We start from the raw sequence: 23,553 nt of genomic DNA, 5'->3' as shown, positions 1-23,553 counted from the left end.
AAAAGAAAACCCTGCATAACAGCTAGTGAGATGGCGAATGAGGGTCCAAAATACTAGTTTTATAATAGCTTTTAATTCCACCTAGCATCCCCACTTACCCAGTCAACCCTGGGTGGTGCAGGAGTTCACCTAATATGAGACAGGTGGTCCAGAGACCAAGGCAAGAGTTACAAATGGCCATACTTCAGGTGAGGCTGGCATCTTTTAGAGGAAAACATGAGCAGGTAGGCCCACCAGCTTGCAGGCCCAAGGAGTGGAGCAACGATGCAGAAAACTTACTTAGGTGCAGAGCTGTGCCACAAGCAAATGTACTGAAGAAGGAGCAAATTTCTGGAGATGAAGGACTGGATGTCATGGATGAACAGCAGGAGAATGTCAAACCAGAACCTCAAGGCTGAATCCTTAGACTAGAGGCAGAGGACTGGAGCATCAGAACCACTGGAAGAAGCATTGGGCCAGCAGAGATCCATTGAGGATGCAGTGCTGTGAGGAGATTTCTATTCCAAATTACCATGCTTCAGCTCTGGCCTTAACCAATGACGGCAGGCCCAGATGTGGTCTGAGGCAGGCCTGAAGCCATGTTAAGAGGAGATGATCAGTGTTGAGAGGAGTGGGTCAGTATCCTGGAGTGGAGGGCACATTGGCATATTTATAATGGGTGCAGGGTGTGTACCCAAAGTATAGTTACCTTTCTCCGGCAAGTAGGACCGTGCCATTTTCAAAGTGACATCATTGGGAAAATGGTACTGCACAGTAGAAGCAAAGACTCTGGCATGCTTCCAGAACCTGTGCTCTCTTGTGAGTATGCGTCATCTTTACCAATATCACCAGGAAGATGGCTTTTTACAAGAGAAGGGATCCACTTTGTTTGTCGGAGCAAGTTAAGATGTGGGGCTAGGGAACCCGCTGCACAGAGGGTGCCCGCTGCACACTGCCCTCTCGGGTGTTGATACATCCCTGGGACATCAAGTAGAGAGGGAAGCACAAACTGGACAACACCAGATGCCAACTGACACGAGGGCACGACTAGCAAGAAACATCTTGAGGACAAGACCTGAATCAGTTCCCCAACCCATGATGGCATGGTTGAATTGGGGTCCAGAGTGCAGGGAGTCTGCAGAGAAACTGCAGAGCAGGTAATGGGGAAAGGATAAAGGGATCACGAACTGGGACACGCCAAAGGATTTTTGGGGCACCAATGCTGGTAAATAACAAACCTGCTCGGCAGTAAAGGTCACATCTGGATCCCTTTTTCAAATGGAATTCATGTTTCAATTACATGCATTTGAAGATACAAGAATTGCCAACATGTTGAATAGAACCAGGTTGACATTTTGCCCAAACATGTTGACTTGGCGACTACATATCCTTTGGAACAGTGTGACTAGGAATTGCAGCTCCTCTTTAAAGTCTTGCAATGTGAAATTCTAAGGAGGTCAACGCCAACTGTCTGTGTGGCACTAGCCAGCTTGAGATTCAAGTCAGGAAATGGTATCTTATCACAGGGGAAAATGCTACAGAATACAGACTTGCCCAATTAATCCTAATGGCTCTCTGCATCTTTGCTGCTGTTGTAGAAATATGAAAAGTGACTGCATATAATTCTGAATGAAAGACGACCACGAACAATGGTGAATTGTATAGTCTTTGTGCAAAGGTTGCTAGACAGGTATACAGGAATAAGGTAGCACACAGACCCTATGTAGCAATTATACAGCTAGCAGTGCAGAAAGACACTCTCAGGCCCATCGGTCTTATCCGCAGCACTGGGCCGCTCACCTCTGGCCCGAGTCAGTTATTTCAAGGGTTGTAATTGAGGTTAAGACAAACTCACTGTACCTTGTCTGTGTTGATCTCATCCGCGGGAACAAACTACATATGCATGACAGTCAGCAATCCCTTGTGTCCTTGACAGGGCCGTAACTAGGGTGGTGCTACCTGTGCCCATGGCATAGGCCACTGCAGGACAGGTAGCACTGTTTGGAACTGTCAATTTCTGTTTATTATCATTCTTACTTGTTGCTTCATCTTATTTTATCTCAGCATCTCCTGCCCCCCCCCCCCCCCCCCATCTCTTCCCTGGCCCTTCCCCATGAGGCCGTGCCCCTTTTTTTGGATACGTTATATCTCTATTTGAAAAATAGGGGGGACATCAATGATCTTTCTGGCACAGGGCACCAAAAAGTCTAGTTACAGCTCTGGTCCTTGACCCCTGCCCTCTTGCTACAATAATGATGGCCAGACCTAGAAAATCATGCTAGGTGATTGTTCAAGTTAGCCTGTGACTAGTTGCTGAACTTTGTGAACAGCTTTAATGGCTATATAAAGGATGAATCAGCCCACATGACTTTTCTTCCAATGCCTCAAACAGTTTATGGGCTGCTACATCGCTATAGAATCTCGTCTTACAGAATGCCAGAAACGAAGTGCAAGACACAGCATTCCGCTTCCTCCCCAACTTGTCCTGCCTTGTTTAAACCTTTTGCACCTTACCTTGAAGTTTAGAATTCTGAGCCCATGCAAAATGGCAGAGTACACAGTCACATAACATCTTAGGAAAGACGATTTCATAGAGAACTTCATTTACACCTTTACTGTGCCAAAACTGTGCAATTCTTGTCTGAATGTCCTTTACAAAGAAGAAAGTCCCTTGTTTAGCGTGGCAGATGGGTGGGGTGTTGGTCATGACATTATTTTTGCTAAGTATTGTTTATATGGTTACTAGTGTTTCACTTTCTGTATTGAGTATTATGTATTTCCCCCAATATGCATCACATCACCACCTAGGAGCCATGCCTAACCCTTTCTCCTCTGACAATAAAGCAACCCAGCTCACTTTTGATGGCTTGCTTGTAACTGCAACTTTAAGCATTCTGGAATTCGCTTATTGAGGTTACAACTCAGGCAGTGTAGAGGTTTTAGAACAGAGGAGCCTGTCTGACCACAGTCAAAGCTAGATGAACAATTGGTGGATGGAGCCAGTGGCAAATGCAGGATTTCTAGAGGGAGGTTTCCAAATGAATGATTTTAGAGTGAGTGTGGCCAGTCCATGAAGAGGGCATAATTACCACTTATCCAGCTTTCATATGCGTCATACAAAGTGTATTGTGTGTCATAATTCCAGCATATACAGGACCAGCGATCACAGTAAGCCATTAGATGCGGCAGTAGGGCAATCTTGCCTGAGCTGCATGTTTTTATGTCATATGTGGGCACCATTCCAGAGCATGGGAGCGAGACCGGGAGTCTGGGAGAGCAGGAGTATAACCTAGCACTGCCCTGGACATATTTGTACGGTACGCAATTGGGAAGCCGACTGCCTAAATACCGGCAGCCGGCTTCCCGACTGTCATATCCCGGCAAGGGTGAAATGCCGGGCGTCTAGATGTGGACGCCCGGAATTTCCCTGATGCCGGGAGACTGGCGCCCGGCATCCCGATCGTAGTGATGCCGGGCGCCACGAGCGGACAGCCACGGGGGGGAGGGTTAGCTTTAGGGCTCCTGCGGGGGACTTAGGGTTAGGCACCCCCCGGGAGGGTTAGGGTTAGGCTAGGGGGAGGGACTTAGGCTTAAGCACCCCCCCGGGGGACTTAGGTTTAGGCAGCGGGGAAAGGTGTGGTTAGGGTTAGGCACTTAGAGGGGGGATTAGGGTTAGGCACTTGGGGGGGAGGTTAGGGTTAGGCACCCCTAAGGAGGGTTAGGGGGGTTAGGTTAGGTTAAACAATACTTACCTATCCACGATCGGTATTTCCAGTGCTGTCGGGCTTCCACTGCCCGGATCTCTGCTGATGTAGGGCAGCCGCTGCCGGGAATCGTATTTCATACCAATTCCATTTGTACATATTGGGCTCTATAGCAGCATATCTCTAACAGTGCATGTTTCCCAGATCTCCTAGTTGGTACACAGGTGTATTTACTACTGACTGACACATGTTAAAAGATCCCCAGGTGGTGCTAATTATTTCATTTGTGATACTGTGAAGAACATGCAGCACTAGTAAAATTCTATTACATTACTATTTCTATTGTGGTTATGGTGTGGGCTGGGGTGGGGGGTTTCCATGCAGACGGAACACCCCCCCCCCCTGCGTTTGCCTATGGGAGCTGCAGCTTCAAGCCTTCACATTAAAATAGTCCCATCACCATGACAACATGATGATGATCAGCAGCCCAGCTAGTCCCATGGTCACCCAAAAATCTAAATTTGTTTACCGCTCCACCCCTCCGCACCCAGAAATTAATGCTCACCTCTGCTCAATGTCATCATCCAGTGATAGTAGCACATGTAAGGGGTCCTATGGGGAAGCAATTGGTCTCTAAATAACCCACCTGTCAGCATTCAGGAAGTAAGCACCAATTACCATCTGCACCAGTATGGATTATTACTTGTATGATAATCTCTTCTTGTTATTCATTATATCTCAGTAATAATACATCATGTTTGCCTACTTTTGAAAAACCATTTCAGGGAGATTGTGAAAATTACACCTATGAGCACATCATTAAAATAGACGTGTACTGTTTAACCTGAGAACCATGTCATAAAGCAAAATATAAAAACAATTAATGAATTTACAGAAAGACAAATATAGGGATTAATGTAGATATAAGTGATTGCTTTTATACACTGTGACTTTAGTATTTTCTCTGAATTTTATTTCCACCCAGTACAGTGTATTATGAGCCTCTAAATTCTATCCAGATGTAGCCCTGTATTTCTTCATGTAGTTTCTCCTATTTATGAGGTTTAGCTTGTGGACTTGGGCACAAATTGTATCCACTGTTTCATAGAATAGTAACGATTGTATAATAAAATTTACTATTTCCCATTAGTATCATATTGTGTCCAATGATGCAGCTGTTCTGATTATACTAGAATCTAATTTTACTCACAATATGACAGCTGATGCCTTACATACAAATGTATTCTTAATGCTTTAATAATCAAATGATCATCATTTTATTGTAAATTTTGCATCATTTGCTGATATATTGATCTATGTGGTTTTACTGCAATTATATACTATGATCTCCCGGGCATTTGAGTGTAGATTGAATGTATCATGTTGTTTAAATACAAAACTATCCCCTCCCATGGTAGACAGACAGTGTACTGTTGGCGATTACGTTATCTCTTTCAAGAGTTTTTAGACCAGACAAGAGTCCTCTTTTGTAGTGATGCAATATCACCGTCTGTACTGTATGTAGGTGGCGACTCTTTTCTGGGATACAAGTAAATAATTCCCGGTTAAATTACACCGACTGGACTTTGATAAAGGTTACTGTAACTCGTTTTATTCACGCGCTGGCTCTTATATTACATACTTTATATAACTAATAATAGAGGAAGAAAAAATACTTGACTGACTTTTTGAAAGTTACAACTTTGCCTCAGCCAATCAGGATAAAGGGCGCCATTAATTCATCAAATCAGATCGCAGCACTGTATGTAGAGTTGTTGGCGGCGGTTTGCCTAGCTGTCTAATCATTTAATTCTGCTTTATACATTGCTGTACTATATAAAGCAATGGCCAGGACCAAGCAGACCGCCCGCAAATCTACCGGAGGGAAAGCTCCCCGCAAGCAGCTGGCAACTAAGGCTGCCCGGAAGAGCGCCCCAGCTACAGGCGGCGTGAAAAAGCCTCACCGCTACCGACCAAGGACTGTTGCTCTCCGAGAGATCCGCCGCTATCAGAAATCCACCGAGCTGCTGATCCGCAAGCTGCCCTTCCAGCGCCTGGTGAGGGAGATCGCCCAGGACTTCAAGACCGATCTGCGCTTCCAGAACTCTGCCGTCATGGCCCTACAAGAGGCCAGCGAGGCTTATCTGGTCGGGCTCTTCGAGGACACTAACCTTTGCGCCATCCACGCCAAAAGGGTGACCATCATGCCTAAAGACATCCAGCTGGCCCGCAGGATCCGAGGGGAGAGGGCATAGATGATACTCGGCTCTCCTATACACGCAACACAAAGGCTCTTTTCAGAGCCACCAAACCTTTCTAAACGAGCTGACATTAATGTCGGCGCAACAGGGTGATAGTCAGCTCAGAGGGACAGATGGGAGCCGAGCTCTCTATCAGATCTGACTGTGGTCATTAGATTTGGAACACGTCACTGAATAAATACTTTGTAATGTAGACTGACCACATGTCTAAGTGATTATTCCCCTCACATAGGCTAGCAATTTTATACAAATAAATGATCCTGCTCAAGCCAAATCAGTGCTTGTGGCTAAATCGTCCCTTTGACCACCACATCTTTTCACCCTGCATGTAGAAGCGGGGTTTTACCAGACGAACATAACGGGCCTTCTGCACGGCTCTCCTGATAACTGCAAGAACTGAATCTGGGGCGACTGCCGAGAGACTTGGAGGACCAGGGCTCAGTTCTGAGGTTTCACAGTAAGAGGACTCTAGGCGTAAGCTTCTCACACCATGCCGTTCGGTAGTATGAAGGGACGCACATACACTGATAAGTTAATATATGCGTGTTATATACAAGTCCACTTTGGAGTCTCTCTAGGGAAGTGAAGGCTTGTATGCAAGTATAGAGCAACATATCACGGTACCCAGCAGCACAGATAGTTTTGTAGACCCCGACACTAATCCAAGTAATAGTGAAACAAAATGCTGCTAACTACCCAGATACCTAAAACAGTGTCCTTAGCTCTCCTGGGAAGATGTGGGTGGCTCTGAAAAGAGCCTTTGTGGTGTTACAGGGACATCGGTTCTGTGGTGGAAGTTGGCAGCATCACATTACCTGCTCTTGGCTGACTTGTGACTTTCAGTCTTCTTGGGCAGCAGCACGGCCTGGATGTTGGGCAGGACTCCCCCCTGGGCGATGGTCACTCCACCCAGCAGTTTATTCAGCTCCTCATCGTTGCGCACGGCGAGCTGCAGGTGGCGGGGGATGATGCGGGTCTTCTTGTTGTCGCGGGCGGCGTTCCCTGCAAGCTCCAGAATCTCAGCCGTCAGGTATTCGAGTACTGCGGCCAAATACACTGGGGCACCGGCACCAACACGCTGCGCATAGTTTCCCTTCCTCAAAAGGCGGTGAACTCGGCCAACAGGAAACTGGAGACCGGCCCGAGATGAACGAGTCTTGGCCTTAGCCCGGGTCTTTCCGCCTTGTTTGCCCCTTCCAGACATACTTGCTTTCCCAATGTGGCAAATTATTATAAAAATTTGTGCAACTACCCTCGCCTCCTCCTTATATACACTCAGAAGGGATCCACTGCTTGCTCTGTGATTGGTCCACTTACACAGGAACCAATGAATTTCAGGTTCATGCACAGACCATCAGCACATGTAAGGTGGGGTTAACATGCCAATCAACTTCACCTGACAAGGCTACCCAATGGAGAAGCCAGTAAGGGTAAAGCCTTATTTGCATGGGCTGCCTATAAATACTGTGGATCTGGGGACTGTAACATAGTAGTCACAGTTTTCCTTCTGTATAGCTGGAGATTTGTCAGTGAAAATGCCTGAACCAGCAAAGTCTGCTCCTGCGCCCAAGAAAGGCTCTAAGAAAGTGGTGACCAAGATCCAGAAGAAAGACCAGGAAGGAGAGTTACACCATTTACGTGTACAAGGTGCTGAAGCAGGTGCACCCTGATACCGGCATCTCCTCCAAGGCTATGGGCATCATGAACTCCTTTGTGAATGATATCTTTGAGCGCATTGCGGGGGAATCTTCCCGCCTGGCTCATTACAACAAGCGCTCCACCATCACATCCCGGGAGATCCAGACCGCTGTACGCCTGCTGCTGCCGGGTGAGCTGGCCAAACATGCTGTGTCCGAGGGCACCAAGGTCGTCACTAAGTACACCAACGCCAAGTGATCGTTTTCCTTCTCCGCCGGCCTCATTTGAACACAAATGCTCTTCTAAGAGCCACCCACATCCTCTCTAATCGGGCTGTAATCATTGCTGTGACCTTATACTGTCTTATAGTAATCTGTGTTCGCAACTCTAAAGTGTCCCCTCTTAAATACAGATTTGTATATGGCTTCCTGGACAGACTCCGTTCGTTGTGCTAGAAGATTTCAGTTCTGCTTAAATTAGGGTTTCGTAGTTAATAACGGACCATGCTCTTAGTCTATATTTCCATATGAAATTATTTTAGCCTTTCAGTTTGATTTAAAAATTTAATTGACCAAAATGAGCTGTTTTTAATGGTAATGCTCCACGTGAGTTGCTCTATTTAATACAGCCTATGCAAAACATTAAAATGGCAATTCCATTCATCAGCATTTATAGGTCATGGCATTGTCTCCCGTAGGTTGGTGTTGGCGCTCAGTTAGAACATTCTTTGCTTTAAATCTGTAATAAAAGCGAGACGGATTTTGAACATTTCACTGATCTTTGCAACAATAGTGACCTCATGTGGCCACAGAGAGAATTGCTGTCTCTACGATTTACTTGTATTGGTACAATCGTCATGCATGATGCATTATATTGCAGAGATGAGATTTACACCATCTTTCACTGTGATAAGAGTAGTGTGTGCCATACATCCCCTGAAGCATTTCATCCGGTTCACTTCACCATTGCCAGCACCGGATGAAATGCTTCATCTGTAATATCTGTCCCCAGGATTATTCCTGCGCAATTCTAAAATGCTGCCTGGTAAATTCCATAAAGCTTTAGTTTATTTCCATCATCTACCAGGGGGTTGGGTACACAATCCCGGCGCATGCAGGTAAGTATTTTAATCCTAACCCTTTCTCCAACCCACCTTTCTTGCAGCCTTACCGTGCCGTCTCCCCTTCCCTTGCAGTCTGACTCTAACCCTCCACCTTTTGGCTAGCCCTAATACTTACTGTTGGCATTCTGGAGCCAGGAAACTGACTGCTGTTGGGATTCCGGAGCCAGGATTCTGACCGCCAACATTGTGTACGCCGGGATGCCGACTACATCCCTTACCAGGAATTCCCGACTGTGAAATCCCTGCATGGGACTAATGATAGGCGTCAAAATCCTGACGCCTATCATTATCCACCCGCCGTATCCCAAACCGGGCGTCATGCGCGGACAACAGCCGGGGGGGAGGGTTAGGGGCTCCCAGGAGGACTTAGGGTTAGGGTGCGCGGAGGGGGGATTAGGTTTAGGCACCCTTGGGGGGAGGTTAGAGTTACGCACAAGGGGGGCAGGGATAGGGTTAGATACCCCTAAAGGAGGGTTAGATGGGGAGAGGGTTAGGCGCAGTTAAAGTATTTACCTTGTCGGGATCTTCAGTCATCTGCCTTCCGGCGTCGGTATTACATCCGCCGGGTTTATGTCCGGCAGTATGTCATACAGATTCCTGACCTGGTATAGAAAGGTCCCACAATATGCTGTTTGACACAGATTACATAAACCAGATGTGCCATTATGCTCCAGGCCAATTGCTAGTGGGTCATATGTAAGGGACCCCCTCTGTGGATTCCAAGTATCAAATTTATTGCCCAAGACTATTTAACCCTTGCACAACTACAGCTACTTATTCTAATGTATTAATTGGTGCCTGTGCCCACTTTAATGCCCTATGTCATGCCCAAAACTTTGTTGGGCAAAGCAAATTGTGTGAATTCCAAGTGTCATATTTGTTGCCCAAGGCTATTTAACCCCTCTAAAAACTACAGCTACTTATTCAAATGTATAAAATCTGGTGTTTGTGCCCAGTTTACCACCCTCTTTCATGCCCAAAACCTTGTTGGGCAAGGCCAATTGAATCCACAGAGGGGGTTTACTTACATATAACCCACACGCAAAGTGTAACATTTGTTGCCCAAGGCTATTTAACCTTTGCACAACTACAGCTACTTATTCAAATATAGAAAACGTGGTCTTTGTGCCCACTTTACCACCCTATTTCATGCCTAAAGCCTTGTTGGGCAAGGCCAATTGCATGTGTGTTAAGGTGCCCACACACATACCGATGTGCTCACGATACGATTTTATGGCCAATTTCCTCATGAACTTTCACGGGAGCTCTCTTGCCGTCGTGATCACGATTTTGGAAAAAAGACACCCAATCTGTTTTACGATCTCATGATCTATCGGATCGTACGTATCGTGAGATTGGCCATAACAAATCGTGAGTTTAAAAAAAAAAATAAAACAGGCTCTTGACTATTGGTAGGAAATTTAAATAGCCATAACAATGGGAGGGGCTATCTAGGGAGTATAAAAAGCAGGCACCCTTTAAACTCTGTGTACATTCTGCTCTGCTACTAGATGAGGCTAGGTGTATTCCTGCTGAATCCTGTACATTGCTACTGTGCTTTTTGTATTTGGCTTGCCTTTTACAAAGCTTATTCTACCTGCAAGTGTGTGCCACCTACCTGCATTCTATCCTGTTCCTGAATTCTGTACTGATGCGTCCCTATCAGTATAGAGTGTTGGTCGCTGAAGCTGGGGTCCGGGAGATTAGGAAGAGGGCCCAGCGAAGAAGGACGAGAGCATGCTGGACCAAGGAGTGGCTGCTACAAAGGGATACCCGCTCTCACATGTCCCTGCTGATGGAGATCAAGGAGAACAACCCAGACGACTATCGGAACTACCTGCGCATGGATGACGCCAGCTTCCAAGAATTGCTGCATCTGGTGACCCCCCACATCCAGAGACAGGACACAAGGTGGCGGAGGGCAATCCCTGCTGAAGACAGACTGGTGGCAACCTAAGGTACCTGGCTACAGGAAGGTCACTGGAAGACCTGAAGTTTGGGACACTCATCTCACCTCAGTCCTTGGGCGTCATCATTCCGGAGACCTGCAAAGCCATCGTAAAAGTGCTACAGTACCACTATTGCAAGGTAAGTTAAAAGAAAAGACCACACATTGGTTTCTTGTGCAAAGAAAATTTTTTATTTTTATTTTTTACTCAACATAAAGCAAAAAATTGCCTTCTTTTAGTACAATGTGCACTGACCTGCAGGCAACTGAAATTTTGCACTAAACTGTGTGCAATATCCTTTTTTCATAACAATTTTACAAAAGAACATTATCACCAAATTTTATGAATCCCAATAGGTAGCCGGCTGTATGTGATAGGGTGGGTCAGACGCCAGTTTGAACAGGCCAATACACACATGGCACAAGTACACATTGTAGCCCCGGCTTCCAGCAATGTGTTCTTGTGCCATGTGCGTAGTGACCTTGTCCAAATGGCGTCGTCACCACCCTATCCCATGCAGCAAGCACCTATTAGAATTCATAAAATTTGGTGACATTAAAAGCAAGACAAAATTTACATCTCTGTATATTGGGGCGACTCATCTGCTGCATCCAGAAGAGCATTATACAAGGTGGTGCTGGTGCTTGGTGGGGGAGTAATATCTAACTGGGCAGGGGAGGGACGGACATACCTATTTGGGGCAGGGGAAAATAGCATTGGATCTGCAATGTATGTAGAATTTGAGATATTTTTGCTCATACAGCGACTCAACAGGTCGTAGTTTAACCTTAAAAAATTTCTTTGGATATCTGTATCCAGATTTCTCAATGTGCTGTTCACATGAGCTGTGAAATCATCTATTGCATCTGGGGGTTTCCGCAGCAGCCGTTCTGCGTTTTGTAAAAAATGGTCCTCACGTTCAGTAAGATTCTCCTTTCTCCCTTGTTTTTTTTTCTTTTTTGGGGGTTGTTGAGAAGATGAGGGTCCAGGTGGAAGTTGAGTTTCTACTAGTGTGCTATTCTCCGGATCACTGTCACCACCGAGCAGACTGAGGTCCGGTGTGGATGCTAAATCAGGGTCTTGGGTGGGAGTCTATATAGGGAAAAAAGATATAAAAAATATTAGTCATGTTTTAACCCCTTTTTTACTATTTTTACAGTTTCCTAACACCGTGGAGGAGTGGACCAGCATTGCGGAAGATTTTGAACAACGTTGGAATCTCCCTAAATGCGGAGGAGCCATCGATGGGAAACACATCCGCATTACCGCACCTGCAAACACCGGATCATACTACTACAACTACAAAGGATTCTTCAGCATCGTTCTCATGGCAGTGGTGAATGCCAACTACGAATTTCTGTTTGTGGATGTCGGCAAGAATGGGCGTGGTTCGGATGGTGGGTCCTTCAAAAAGACGGCTTTCTACCAGAGACTCGCCAACAAAACCCTCAACTTGCCCTCACTGGACCAGACAAAGCATGGCCTAAATTACATTTTCGTTGCAGACGAGGCTTTTGCATTACATGAACATGTGATGAAGCCATTTGCACACAGGGGCCTGACCAGAGAGAAAAGGATATACAACTACCGTCTATCCTGGGCACGGCGCATTGTGGAAAATGCGTTTGGAATAATGAGCAACCGCTTCCGCATTTTCCACACCACCATCAATCTACATGTGGAGAAGATTTGACATCTGTGTCTGCACCACCAACTACAACAACATCCACCGCACGTGCGAAAGAAGTGAGGGAGGAGTACATGACCTATTTCAATGGACCAGGTGCTGTACCATGGCAGGAGGACTGTCTGTGAACTACTGACTAAATTGGACATTTGGGATTTAACAACAAAAACATTAAGGATTTTGGTTTAAACTGTGTCACTACTTACCAAGACTTCTGCAACCTCCTCATCTTCCTCACGCTCAGACATCAAGATGATTGATTCCCTTTGAGGCTCTTGTTCACTGATGAATGACAACATTTGGTAGTACCACAGCGCAGGAGTATATATTTCATCTGTAGCCGCTCCTGATTTTTTGGAGTCATCCACCTTCTTTTTTTCTTTGATGTACACTGTCCTGAGATTTTGAATCTTTTGCCGTACAGTTTTCAAGTCTGCATCAGATATGTATTTTTTCGTATATACCAAAAGTTCCTCTAGTACGGCCAACTTGTGCGACTTATTGTGGTACTTCCGAGAACTGATCTTCCACAGACAATCTTTCGAGTGCAGGATTTCAATGAATTCTGTAACGAATTCACGTTCAGAATCCATGGACATTATCTATGAATAAGAAAAAAAAGGACATTTAAATATTTGTGTATATAGTTTTGTTAAATGTAATGTTGTTATAGTTCACATTTTTAATGTTTTAATATTTTCTTTTTTACAGGTTTTTAAAGGTTTGTTATGGTATTCTAATCATGTTTTCTTTTACAGGAATGTTATGTGTTTATTGCTTGGTAATATAATGTTTTTCTTTGTTTGACAGTATGGGTTTTCCACCTTTGGGCCTGTCGTTGTGGTAGAACTACAGATCCCAGGAAGCCCTAAAAACAGTTTCAGAGGTGGGTGGCAGGTCATCCTGGGATCTGTAGTTCCACAACAGCTGGAGACCGAAAGGTAGAAGACCCCCAGCTTTAAATAATGTGTGTTTTTAAATGTAATGTATGGTGATTTTTTTGTAAAATCCGTGTTTATTTATTTATTTTTTTGATGTATTACACACATTGGTGGGCAGTGGGGGACCTTAATGCTTGACCCAGCCACCGTCCGCCTCAATACGGCGGGCGGTGGCTGGGTCATGCATTTATTATCGGGGGCACACATTGGTGGGCAGTGGGAGCTTAATGCATGACCCAGCCACTGTCCGCCTCAATACGGCGGGCGGTGGCTGGGTCATGCATTTATTACCTGGGGGCACACATTGGTGGGCAGTGGGAGCTTAATGCATGACCCAGCCACCGTCCGCCTCAATACGGCAGGCGGTGGCTGGGTCATACATTTATTACCTGGGGGCACACATTGGTGGGCAGTGGGAGCTTAATGCATGACCCAGCCACCGCCCGCCTCAATACGGCGGGCGGTGGCTGGGTCATGCATTTATTACCTGGGGCACACATTGGTGGGCAGTGGGAGCTTAATGCATGACCAAGCCACCGTCCACCTCAATACGGCGGGCGGTGGCTGGGTCATGCATTTATTACCTGGGGGCACACATTGGTGGGAAGTGGGGAGCACATATTGGTGGTCAGTGTGGTTACATTTAAACTGTACAAATACTCGCCAAAAAATTTCCAAAACAAGAATCCAGTGTGCAGGCTCCTCAATGTGCGACTGTCTTGCTCCATACACGATGCTGCACAAGATGGCGATGGGGCGTGTCCAGGCTTCTGTCAGTCAAATTCCGCATTGTAATGAATCGTACGATTCATCGAGAGGGAAAAAACCCTCACGATCGGCTTCCATCGTGTTCATGGTTGGCTAATCTGCCCTACAGCACGGCAGATCAGAAGATGCGATATACGACGAGCGGGGACGCGCATCGGCATCGTGCTCGTGAGTATAAACTCATGATTTGTACTTTTTTTACCCGATTCGTCGTCACGATTCGTCGAAATCGGCCAAATCGTGTAAAATGTCGCTATGTGTGTGGGCACCTTTATATGTATGTGACCCCGCTTTGTGGATGTCAGGTGTCAACATTGTTGCCCAAAGCTATTAAACCCTTGTAAAACTACAGCTACTTATTCAAATTTATAAATTGGTGATTGTGCCCACTTTACCACCCTATTTCATGCCCAAAACCTTGCTGGGCAAGGCCAAGTGCAAGTGGGTCATATGTAAGTGACCCCCATCTGTGGATTCCAAGTGTCAAATCTGTTGTCCAAGTCTAGTTAACCCTTGCACAACTACAGCTACTTATTCAAATATAGAATATCTGGTCCCTGTGCCCACTTTACCACCCTATTTCATACCCAAAAGCTTTATAGGTGTCGAAGCTGGATTATTGGCTGAGACATAATCAGTTTAAAATTGAATCGCAGCGACGCCATCTTGCGACTGGCCGCAAGACGCCATCTTGGAAATGAAATCGCAAGACACCATTTTGCGAATGGCCGTCCAAGCGCCATTTTAGATAAACTCACACTTAAGTACATGTGGCGATATTACTATTAGCATTATGCGACTGCAGCTTTCACCATTTCTCATACGCACATTAATACGCACATTCGCTTTGTTAACTAGTCGCATATTAGCTTCATGCACACGCATCTGCCCTAAGTTAACTAGCATCATTATATCAAACCTCGCATATTCACACATTACATATTCACATACAAGGTTCCATAAGCTTTAAGGTATAAGATTCAAGTATGCTCATTTATTATAATTGCTGTGAAATAAAGATTATTTGGTAACTAAGGTTTTATACGTGATAAGTAAGCCATGTTTGGTATTGTACTGATGCGTACTCTCTCAACAGTATTCCGGTAACATCGATGTAGAGATCGCAACATGCATTCTCAACTTATGGACCGCAGAGACTTCAAGCAACAAAATGTACATTATATGACCAACTGTTAGGATTTGCATGAGGTGGGAAACCAGAGACCCCCAGTTGTTAGAGGCTGGACTGTGTCTATTTGAACCAACCTGTTAGATGCCTTGTAACATATGCCCTCTCCTTTAGGACCAATGGTATTAGCAACAAACTTCTCTATTGTGTTGTCTATATCTGGGGGGGTATAAATATGTGTGCTCTGACCCTGGGTTTCTAGTCTTCGTGCTGAATGCTGATTGACGGGGGTTTCTTGCTGATGCCTACATCTGGTCCAGAGCGCTGCGTATGTATAACTGTACTTGGGTCTGTATAATTCCTTTGCGCTAAATTGTACTTAGATCATAGCGTGTAACTGACTGTACTTTTACTGGAATAATACTTTGTGCTTTGGAACCACAAGTTCTAGGTCTGGAGTCTTTATTTACTGTATGACTGCGTACGCAAAATAGCGTCATCCTTAGAGATTTATAGGCAGGATATCAGAAGGTATAAACAGGAGTGTATAGAGGATCTAAAGCAGTATCGTTATAGGCTAAGCAAAATACAATTGACATTTCTGTAAGAGATACCATATTTTGTTTATTCAATGTAAGCTTATTGATTCTATTTGATAAAACATTTTTAATAAAACATGTTCTGAAAAAGAAGCTGGAAAATGAATTAGAAGCTGCAGCCTTATATCCACCCGCCGGAATCCCAGCGGCCAGCATACCGAACGAATGTAAGCCGGGGTTGCGAGCGCACAGCCGCGCGGGGGGGTTGTTAGGTTTAGGAGCTCCCCTGGGAGGGCTAGGGTTCAGGAAGGGGGGTTAGGTTTAGGCACTAAAGGGGAGGTTAGGCACCCCTAAAGGAGGGTTAGGGATAGTTACAATATTTACCTTGTTAGGACCTTCAGTCTTCTGCCTTCCGACATATGTATTACATCCGCCGGGCTTATGTCCAGTAGTATGTCATACCGATTCTTGACTTGCTATAGAAAGGTGGTGATGAGAGGCTGAATTTGAGGAAGATGACATATGAATACCTGCTCGCCGATCAGCAAGTGTAGTGCGGTCCGCTCTACACAGTAACAAGCATACCACCGCTGGCACCAGGTAGTACACTCGTACTACCCGGCAGCAATGTGTTTGTTTTAGCAACCAATGAAAGTCAGACAGACTCTCAGTGGCTGCTGCCTCCACGGAGGGAGCCGGGCTGGAGCTCACTCATGAGTCCCGCCTTCCGGCTCCCGCAGTGGGTGAAGGGAGAGATGCCATGACGTCTCTCCCATAGTGTAGAGTGGGCCAGGAGGACGGAGAAGTGAACATCGGCAGTTGCGGGGATTCAGGTAAGTTTTTTGTTTGTTTGTTTCTTTGTCCTATATATGTAATGTGCACTGTTTAGGGGTGGGGGCACTGCATAAGGGGAACTTCTACTTGGGGCACTATATAAGGGGTACTGCATAGGGGGGACTACTACTTAGGGCACTACTGGGGGTACTGCATAGGGGGGCACTGTATAAAGGGCAGGGCCGGCAACAGAAATCATAGGCCCGGTACACACATGTTTGGGGGGCCCCTTATCCCCATTTCTCTGCAGCCAGCCCCCTGTCAGTGCCCCGCTGGTGGCCAACCCCCTCTCAGTGCCCCTCCGATGGCCAGCCCCCTGTAAGTGCCCCTCAGGTAGTCAGCCCCCTGTAAGTGCCCCTCAGTTGGCCAACCCCCTGTAGGTGCCCCTCAGTTGGCCAGCCCTCTGTAGGTGCCCTTCCGATGGCCAGCCCCCTGTAAGTGCCCCCCAGGTAGCCAGCCCCCTGTAAGTGCCCCCCAGGTAGCCAGCCCCCTGTAAGTGCCCCTCCGATGGCCAGCCCCTGTAGGTGCCCTTCCGATGGCCAGCCCCCTGTAAGTGCCCCTCCGGTGGCCAGCCCCCTGTAAGTGCCCCTCAGGTAGCCAGCCCCCTGTAAGTGCCCCTCAGTTGGCCAGCCCCCTGTAGGTGCCTCTCCGATGGCCAGCCCCCTGTAGGTGCCCTTCCGATGGCCAACCCCCTGTAAGTATCCCTCCGGTGGCCAGCCCCCTGTAAGTGCCCCCCAGGTAGCCAGCCCCCTGTAAGTGCCCCCCAGGTAGCCAACCCCCTGTAAGTGCCCCTCAGGTGGCCAGCCCCCTGTAAGTGCCCATCCGATGGGCAGCCCCCTGTAAGTGCCTCTCAGGTAGCCAGCCCCCTGTGAGTGCCCCTCCGATGGCCAGTTACCTCCCACAGTGTATTTCCGGCCCCCAACACTTACCATGCCCATGCCGAGGTTCCTCTGTTTGATGGCACTGCTACTGGAAGCAGCTAGATCCCCTTCCGTAGACTGCTATTGCGGCCCTGGCTGACATCGTGACGTCGTGCGCAGTGCCACAATAAACTAAAAAAAACTTCATTGTGCTGGCGGTGGCCACAGCAATAAAGTTTTTTCGTTTATTGCGGCACTGCACGTGACGTCAGCCAGTGCCATCAAGCAGAGGAGCCTCGGCATGGGCATGGTAAGTGTTGGGGGCCAGGGTACATTAGTAACTAAGCAATAAAGTTTTTATAGTTTATTGCGGCACTACGCATGACATCACAACGTCAGCCAGTGCCACACTAGCAGTCTACGGAAGGAAATCTAGCTGCTTCCAGTAGCAGTGCCATCAAACAGAGGAGACTCGGCATGGGCATGGTAAGTGTTGAGGGCGGGGGTACATTAGTACACAGACTACTCAGCCTGTGTGTGCCAGTTGCACCCTGCTGATCATGCAGCAGCGCTGGTGCATGATCAAGTATTGTCAAGGTAAGTATTATCCCTCTGGGGCCCCCTACAACCTTGGGCCCCGGCCCAGCTGTCCCCCCGTGTCGCCGGACCTGATAAGGGGAACTGCATAAGGGGACCACTACTGGGGCACTAAGGGCCACTGCATAAGGGGCACTGGCCAGAATGTACTAACAGTGGTGCTACTTACCGCCAGTCACCGCATCCCTACTGATCGCATATGTACTGTACTAACATATGAGATCAGTACCGCAAAGAACAGCTCTTCTCCGTGGACTTCCGTGTTTATGCTCCGGTAGTCCATCTGCGCATGCGCAGACTGATGCGGCGGCCGCTGGGCATGCTGGGAGGGATCCGATCAGATCCCTCCCAGCATCAAAAGATCAAAAGCTGGCGTTACCCTCCACATCGGAGAGCCGGCGGCCAGGTGATGGTACATACGGAAAATGCGGTAAAACCCCGAAAATGGGGGTTTTACCGAATTTTCCGTTTAGTACATCCCGGCCACTGGCACTACTGGGGACACTGAATAAGGGGCACTGTATAAGAGGCACTACTGGGGGCACTGTATAAAGGGGTACTGTATAAAGGGCAATACTGGGGCACTGCGTATGGGGACTACTACTGGGTACTAAATATGGGGACTACATAAGCGGGCACTGAATATGGGGCACTACTGGGGGCACTGCATAGGGGGGCCACTAATGGGGGCACTGTATAAGGGGCACTACTGGGGGAAGGGGAGTCTTTAATAAATTGTGCTGGCAGGTATATGGCTGCAATGCGTTTCTGATAAAGGGGAGAGAGCTCCCGGAAATACGTTGAAGCCATGAACTCCATCTAAGGACTATAAGGACCACACATTTGGGTACTTACTGTTCAGGCTGATTTTTGCCCATGTCCCTGCTACAGTATGTCTGAAAGACTGGAGCAGAGACGGTGTGGATCTGTTTGTAAGCCCTGCTTGGAATATATACTGTTGTGTCCTATTTTTATTCTGTTTTTCAAAGCTTTGGATATTATTAGTATGTTTTAGTAAATTGCTTCCTGCTTCTACTGGGTATCTGCGTGTCATACATGAGATAGACGCATCCTCCGGAGCTACAGATTAAAGAAACTGTTACGGGCTCTCAAGACAGAATACTAATGTAAGTGTCTCCTTTTTAAGATTTATAACTGTTGTATCATCTAGCCTGTGAGTGTGAAAATAAAAGAAAGGAAAGATACCTTTATGGACATTCGGGTGAGAATTTTGTAAGTCTTGGTCATGTACCCCTCAGAACTAAAAGATATATGCAAGATTGGATTCAACACATTTTGTGCAGCATACTCATATTTCTATGAGCTAGCGCTGGTTGACCTGTTTTTTTCCTTTATACATATTATCTCCAGGCTATCAGGATGTGCCTGTTTTCTAAGGTTGTACTAGCGGTATGCAGTCAGGAAGCCGACGGTCTAAATGCCGACTGCCGGCTTCCCGACTGTCTAATCCCGGCAGGGGTCTAATGACAGGCGGCGAGATCCCGACACCTGTCATTTTACCTACGCCGGGAGCCCGACGCCCAGCATACCGATCGAAGGTAAGCCGGGCGTGGACAAACGCGGGGGGTGGGTAGGGTTAGGTTAGGGGCTCCCGGGGGGGACTTAGGGCTAGGCACCCCCCCCCGGGACGGTTAGGGTTAGGCTGCGGGGAAGGGGGGGGGGTTAGGTTTAGGCACTTGGGGGGGAGGTTGGTAAATATAAACAATACTTACCTGTTGGGATCTTCACTGCCGGTGTTCCAGCATCGGGATTTCATACCGATCCCGTACTAGCTGCTGAATTCATAGAAGCGCAGGTTTGAATTACTGCTTTTAATTTAACTGTACATAGGACTGTATTTAACAATGAGTGGTAACTTCAATGTCTCCTGTATTCCACGGATGAAAATGTTATCATATGCTAGTGAAATGTTACAAGGTGGCAGGGCCGTAGCTAGGGTAGTGTGGCCGGTGCCATCGAACAGGGCACCACATGTCAGGGGGCGCTGTTTGGGCCTGTCACATTTCTGTTTATTATCATTCTTGCTTGTAGCTTCCTCTCATTTCATCCCCAGCATCTCCTGGACTCCTCTATCTCTTCCCTGGCACTTCCTCATGAGGCCATGGCCCTTTTTTGGGTGCATTATGTCCCTTTGAAAAATGAGGGGGGCGCCAATGCTCTTTCTGGCACAGGGCACCAAAAAGTCTAGTTACGGCTCTGCAAGGTGGACCCCTACTTACCCCTCATTCACAGGTAAGGGGAATGCAATGCTGTGATTATTTATCAAATTGCAGTACTGTATGCCACCTATAGATAGTATTTGGTGAAAATGTCCCCATTGACGGCAATAGTCCCAATGAAGCAAAGCCTTTATGGTTACAGCACACATGTAGCTGACCCAGCTATGCTGAATCCACGTTTGGTTGAAACACTACGCACATGGAACGCTTGCCACGCATGTGCATTTGCCAATAATTAATTGGCAGCTGCATTAGGCTGTTGGCAATCCAGGAAAGGGCACCACAGAGGAGGGAGACACTGCAGGACCTGACCGGACAGGTAAGAAATGGTGAATATTGGCTGTATAATAGTAAATATAACTGGCAGCATCTATTTTTTAATGACAAATTGATACCATAGTCATTACATTTCCAATGGCGATAAAGGTAGTAGATGGTTCTTCTCAATATGCAAAGCATGTAAATGCATGGTTTACAACAGATATGGCACAACCAATAGAATACAGGGCTTTATCAATTGCAATACCCTAGAGGGGATATACTGCTGATACTGTTCCTGCTGCAAGATGTATGTGGGCACAATGAGTGCATACAGTACCTGAAACAGGATTTAGTTAGTATCCCAAAGGTGGGGATGCCGGGACTCAGAATACCAGTGCCGGAATCCCGACGGTACGTATTAGGGTTAGGTTGCAGGAAAGGAGGGTTAAGGGATTTACTTTCGGGCGTCGGTGTTCTGACCTCCGGCATTCCGACCTCCGGGATCCCGTACCCAACCCCCTGAAACAAAGGATTTTGCAACACACAGGCAACATGGGAAATGCATTATCAGATCAGAATGAATGCAAACTTCTGACAAATGTAGCCGGCCACTACATCACACCAGAGCACCAGTGCTCTGTGAGCCATCCTGTTTTTGTTGGTGATATACTGTTTTGGACCGAAGTCGACAGACATTATAAGTACTCTGATGCTTACATGAACTGCCTATAGTCATTGTTGATGGCTGGACATTTTTTGCAGTGATGGTGTTTCTTACTGGGTGATGAATATTAAAAGAACAATACAATAGAAAATCAAATTAAGGAGTAGTGCCTTCATTATATTGGGACAAGTGGATAGGAATACCATGAATGGGCACTTAAATTGAAGAACACCCCTGGGATGACAAACAAAAGAGTGTGCATAAGCCCAAGTTTGTATATATCTACTATATCAAATTTAAATTTGTCCTTATATCATTCTGTCCTTCTGTCTTTCTATACAAATCCACAGTTTACAAGCCAAGATCGTGAAAGTTTACATACGAGCTTACTAAAACACGGCGGAGGCAACTAAAAAAATTTGAAAGCAAATTAATTACTGGTCATTTTTAATTAATTAAAAAACTCAATTTTTGCATAGCATTCGCCCTCTACAGGTCAGGTACGGAATTAGAAAACGATTTAGCTTTCTTTTCTATCTCTACTATCTACTATATAAAAGCGAAATGTTTTGCTTCTGTCTTTCTATACAAATCCAGTTTATAAGCCACAGTTTACAAGCCAAGATCTCTCATGATTCTACACCTTAAACACAAAAGAAGAATAAAAGCATTGTCCTGTTTGGTTTATTGTTAGATGTAGATTTGGACACCATTCTTCTTGGGCCATCTGCAATAATTAGATTTTTATAACATGCATTTTGCTACATACTAAGGAATTATGGAATTTTATTCGGTAGCATATAATTTAAGTCGCTGAACATCATTTACTATGGCTCTCGCGTGGAGTTCACAGTACCTTTTAAATGATGTATGAATTTATAATCACTATTAATTAGGGATGAGCGGATTCGGTTTTCAGAGAACTGAACCCACTAGAATTTCGGGGATCCGGGGCGATCCCAGCCAAGCTCGGATCTCCCTGCCTGCAATCCCTAACCCGAGGAAAAACCTCGCAATCCCGATGACGGGTCACCAGGTTTTGTATTGAGCGGGCTTAACGCTGATTGGTTGAGAGAGCCGTCTGTCACGGCTCTCAGCCAATCAGCGTTAATATAATCCTTATATGCCCGGAGATGACGTGCAATGCGTACGAGAAGGGGGCGTATTTTTTTTAATTCCGACCGCTTCCTCCCCTTGGTCGGCCAGCTACCGATCCGAACTTAGGGACGCAACTTGCGAGGGAATCATTTGAATATCCGGCCCCTTTTCCCATACGACCGTGCGGCCGCTTCCACCGACTCTGAATGAGGTCCTAAATCTCCTAGGTCCCTATTAAAGCACCAGAGTCCAATGAGTATACGGCTCACAGCTCCCCTCCAGAGACGAACCCGCAATCCCACGGGTATAAATCACTAAAAGAAAAGAGAAAAGAGGAGGAGCACCATAGTGCATAAATGTTTTAATAACATTAAAAAGGACACCTGGGGCAGTATTCAATTAGGTGCGAAAAGCCATGTTTGGCGATAAAGTATCGCCGATTATGGCTTTTTGCCAGGCAGAAATATTCGCCATATTCAATTACAAAGACTTTTCGCGTACGCGGATAGTCAATGCAATGTAATAGGCGAAAACGTTTCACCTATGAATAACCGGCGGAAAAAAGTGCAGAATTGCAGTTTTGGGGTGCAGAGGTGTGGAAACCACTCTACACCCTTCGGACAGCCCCCCCATTGGATAACGGCGCTAAACAAAAACTAAAAAAAAAGCTCTTTGAAAATGGGTGCGAAAAAGTAGAAAGTGGGGGTACAAATGCAAAACTAGCTAAATAGACTTTTGGGGGTCTGCAAGTAAGGGGGGGTGTTTTTTTATTGCAGGTGTTTGCTGAAGGTGTGTTTTTTGCAGCACTTAAAACTTCACTGTAGTGATTTTTAACTATGCTTGTACCCATTTTCATGTACCCCAAATTTGACATGACTACTTATTTTCACCAAAAAAACAGCTTAATGCTATTCTTCACGACTTGTGCAAAGCTGCTATTTTGGAGCAATTGACAGCACTTCAGTACCCCAAATAGCTTCAGTAGAGCTAATCGGGGACATGTAGATTGATTCCCAATGTTCGGTGCATCTTTTGGGGGGTGTCAGGCTGATTTCCCCATTTCTGTCAACACTTTTTGCCTGTTAGAGTTTTGCCGGGAAGCGTTTTCGCGTCCTTTGGAATTGAATATGGCGAATAGCGGGAGCATGCGCATGCAAAACTGGCGATGATGGCGAAAAGTTCAGCATGTGAAAAAGTTTCACTGGTGCGAAAAGAATTGAATATGGGCCTTGGTTACAGTTGTACTCGCACCAGGTATAAAACGGTGTGATTATATAAATA

General features: G+C 46.3%; 2 protein-coding genes and 1 pseudogene across 2 annotated transcripts; 2 read left to right on the top strand and 1 right to left on the bottom strand.

Annotated features, from left to right (window-relative positions):
* Nucleotides 1–5,494: 5,494 nt before the first annotated feature.
* LOC148515141 (histone H3-like) lies at nucleotides 5,495–5,959 on the top strand. Its single transcript, XM_088480461.1, has one exon. The coding sequence runs from the start codon at nucleotides 5,528–5,530 to the stop codon at nucleotides 5,936–5,938; it is 411 nt and encodes a 136-aa protein (XP_088336587.1). The 5' UTR covers nucleotides 5,495–5,527; the 3' UTR covers nucleotides 5,939–5,959.
* A 754-nt stretch (nucleotides 5,960–6,713) lies between these two features.
* On the bottom strand, nucleotides 6,714–7,154 carry LOC148515140 (histone H2A type 1-like). The gene has a single exon (XM_088480460.1). It carries the CDS (start codon nucleotides 7,146–7,148, stop codon nucleotides 6,756–6,758), a length of 393 nt encoding a protein of 130 aa, XP_088336586.1. The 5' UTR covers nucleotides 7,149–7,154; the 3' UTR covers nucleotides 6,714–6,755.
* A 294-nt stretch (nucleotides 7,155–7,448) lies between these two features.
* Nucleotides 7,449–7,895, top strand: LOC148515139 (histone H2B type 1-J-like; annotated as a pseudogene).
* The last annotated feature ends 15,658 nt before the right edge of the window (nucleotides 7,896–23,553 follow it).

The sequence above is a fragment of the Taudactylus pleione genome, unplaced genomic scaffold (assembly GCF_031769625.1).
Source record: "Taudactylus pleione unplaced genomic scaffold, aTauple2 ptg000253l, whole genome shotgun sequence".
NCBI classification, from domain to species: Eukaryota; Metazoa; Chordata; class Amphibia; order Anura; family Myobatrachidae; genus Taudactylus; species Taudactylus pleione.
The sequence above is the reverse complement of the archived record's forward strand: the minus strand, read 5'-3'. Positions and strand labels throughout refer to the sequence as shown.

Excerpts from the sequence above, each read along its gene's own strand:
- LOC148515140 (XM_088480460.1), bottom strand. The coding sequence starts at position 7,148 with ATGTCTGGAAGGGGCAAACAAGGCGGAAAGACCCGGGCTAAGGCCAAG.
- LOC148515141 (XM_088480461.1), top strand. The coding sequence starts at position 5,528 with ATGGCCAGGACCAAGCAGACCGCCCGCAAATCTACCGGAGGGAAAGCT.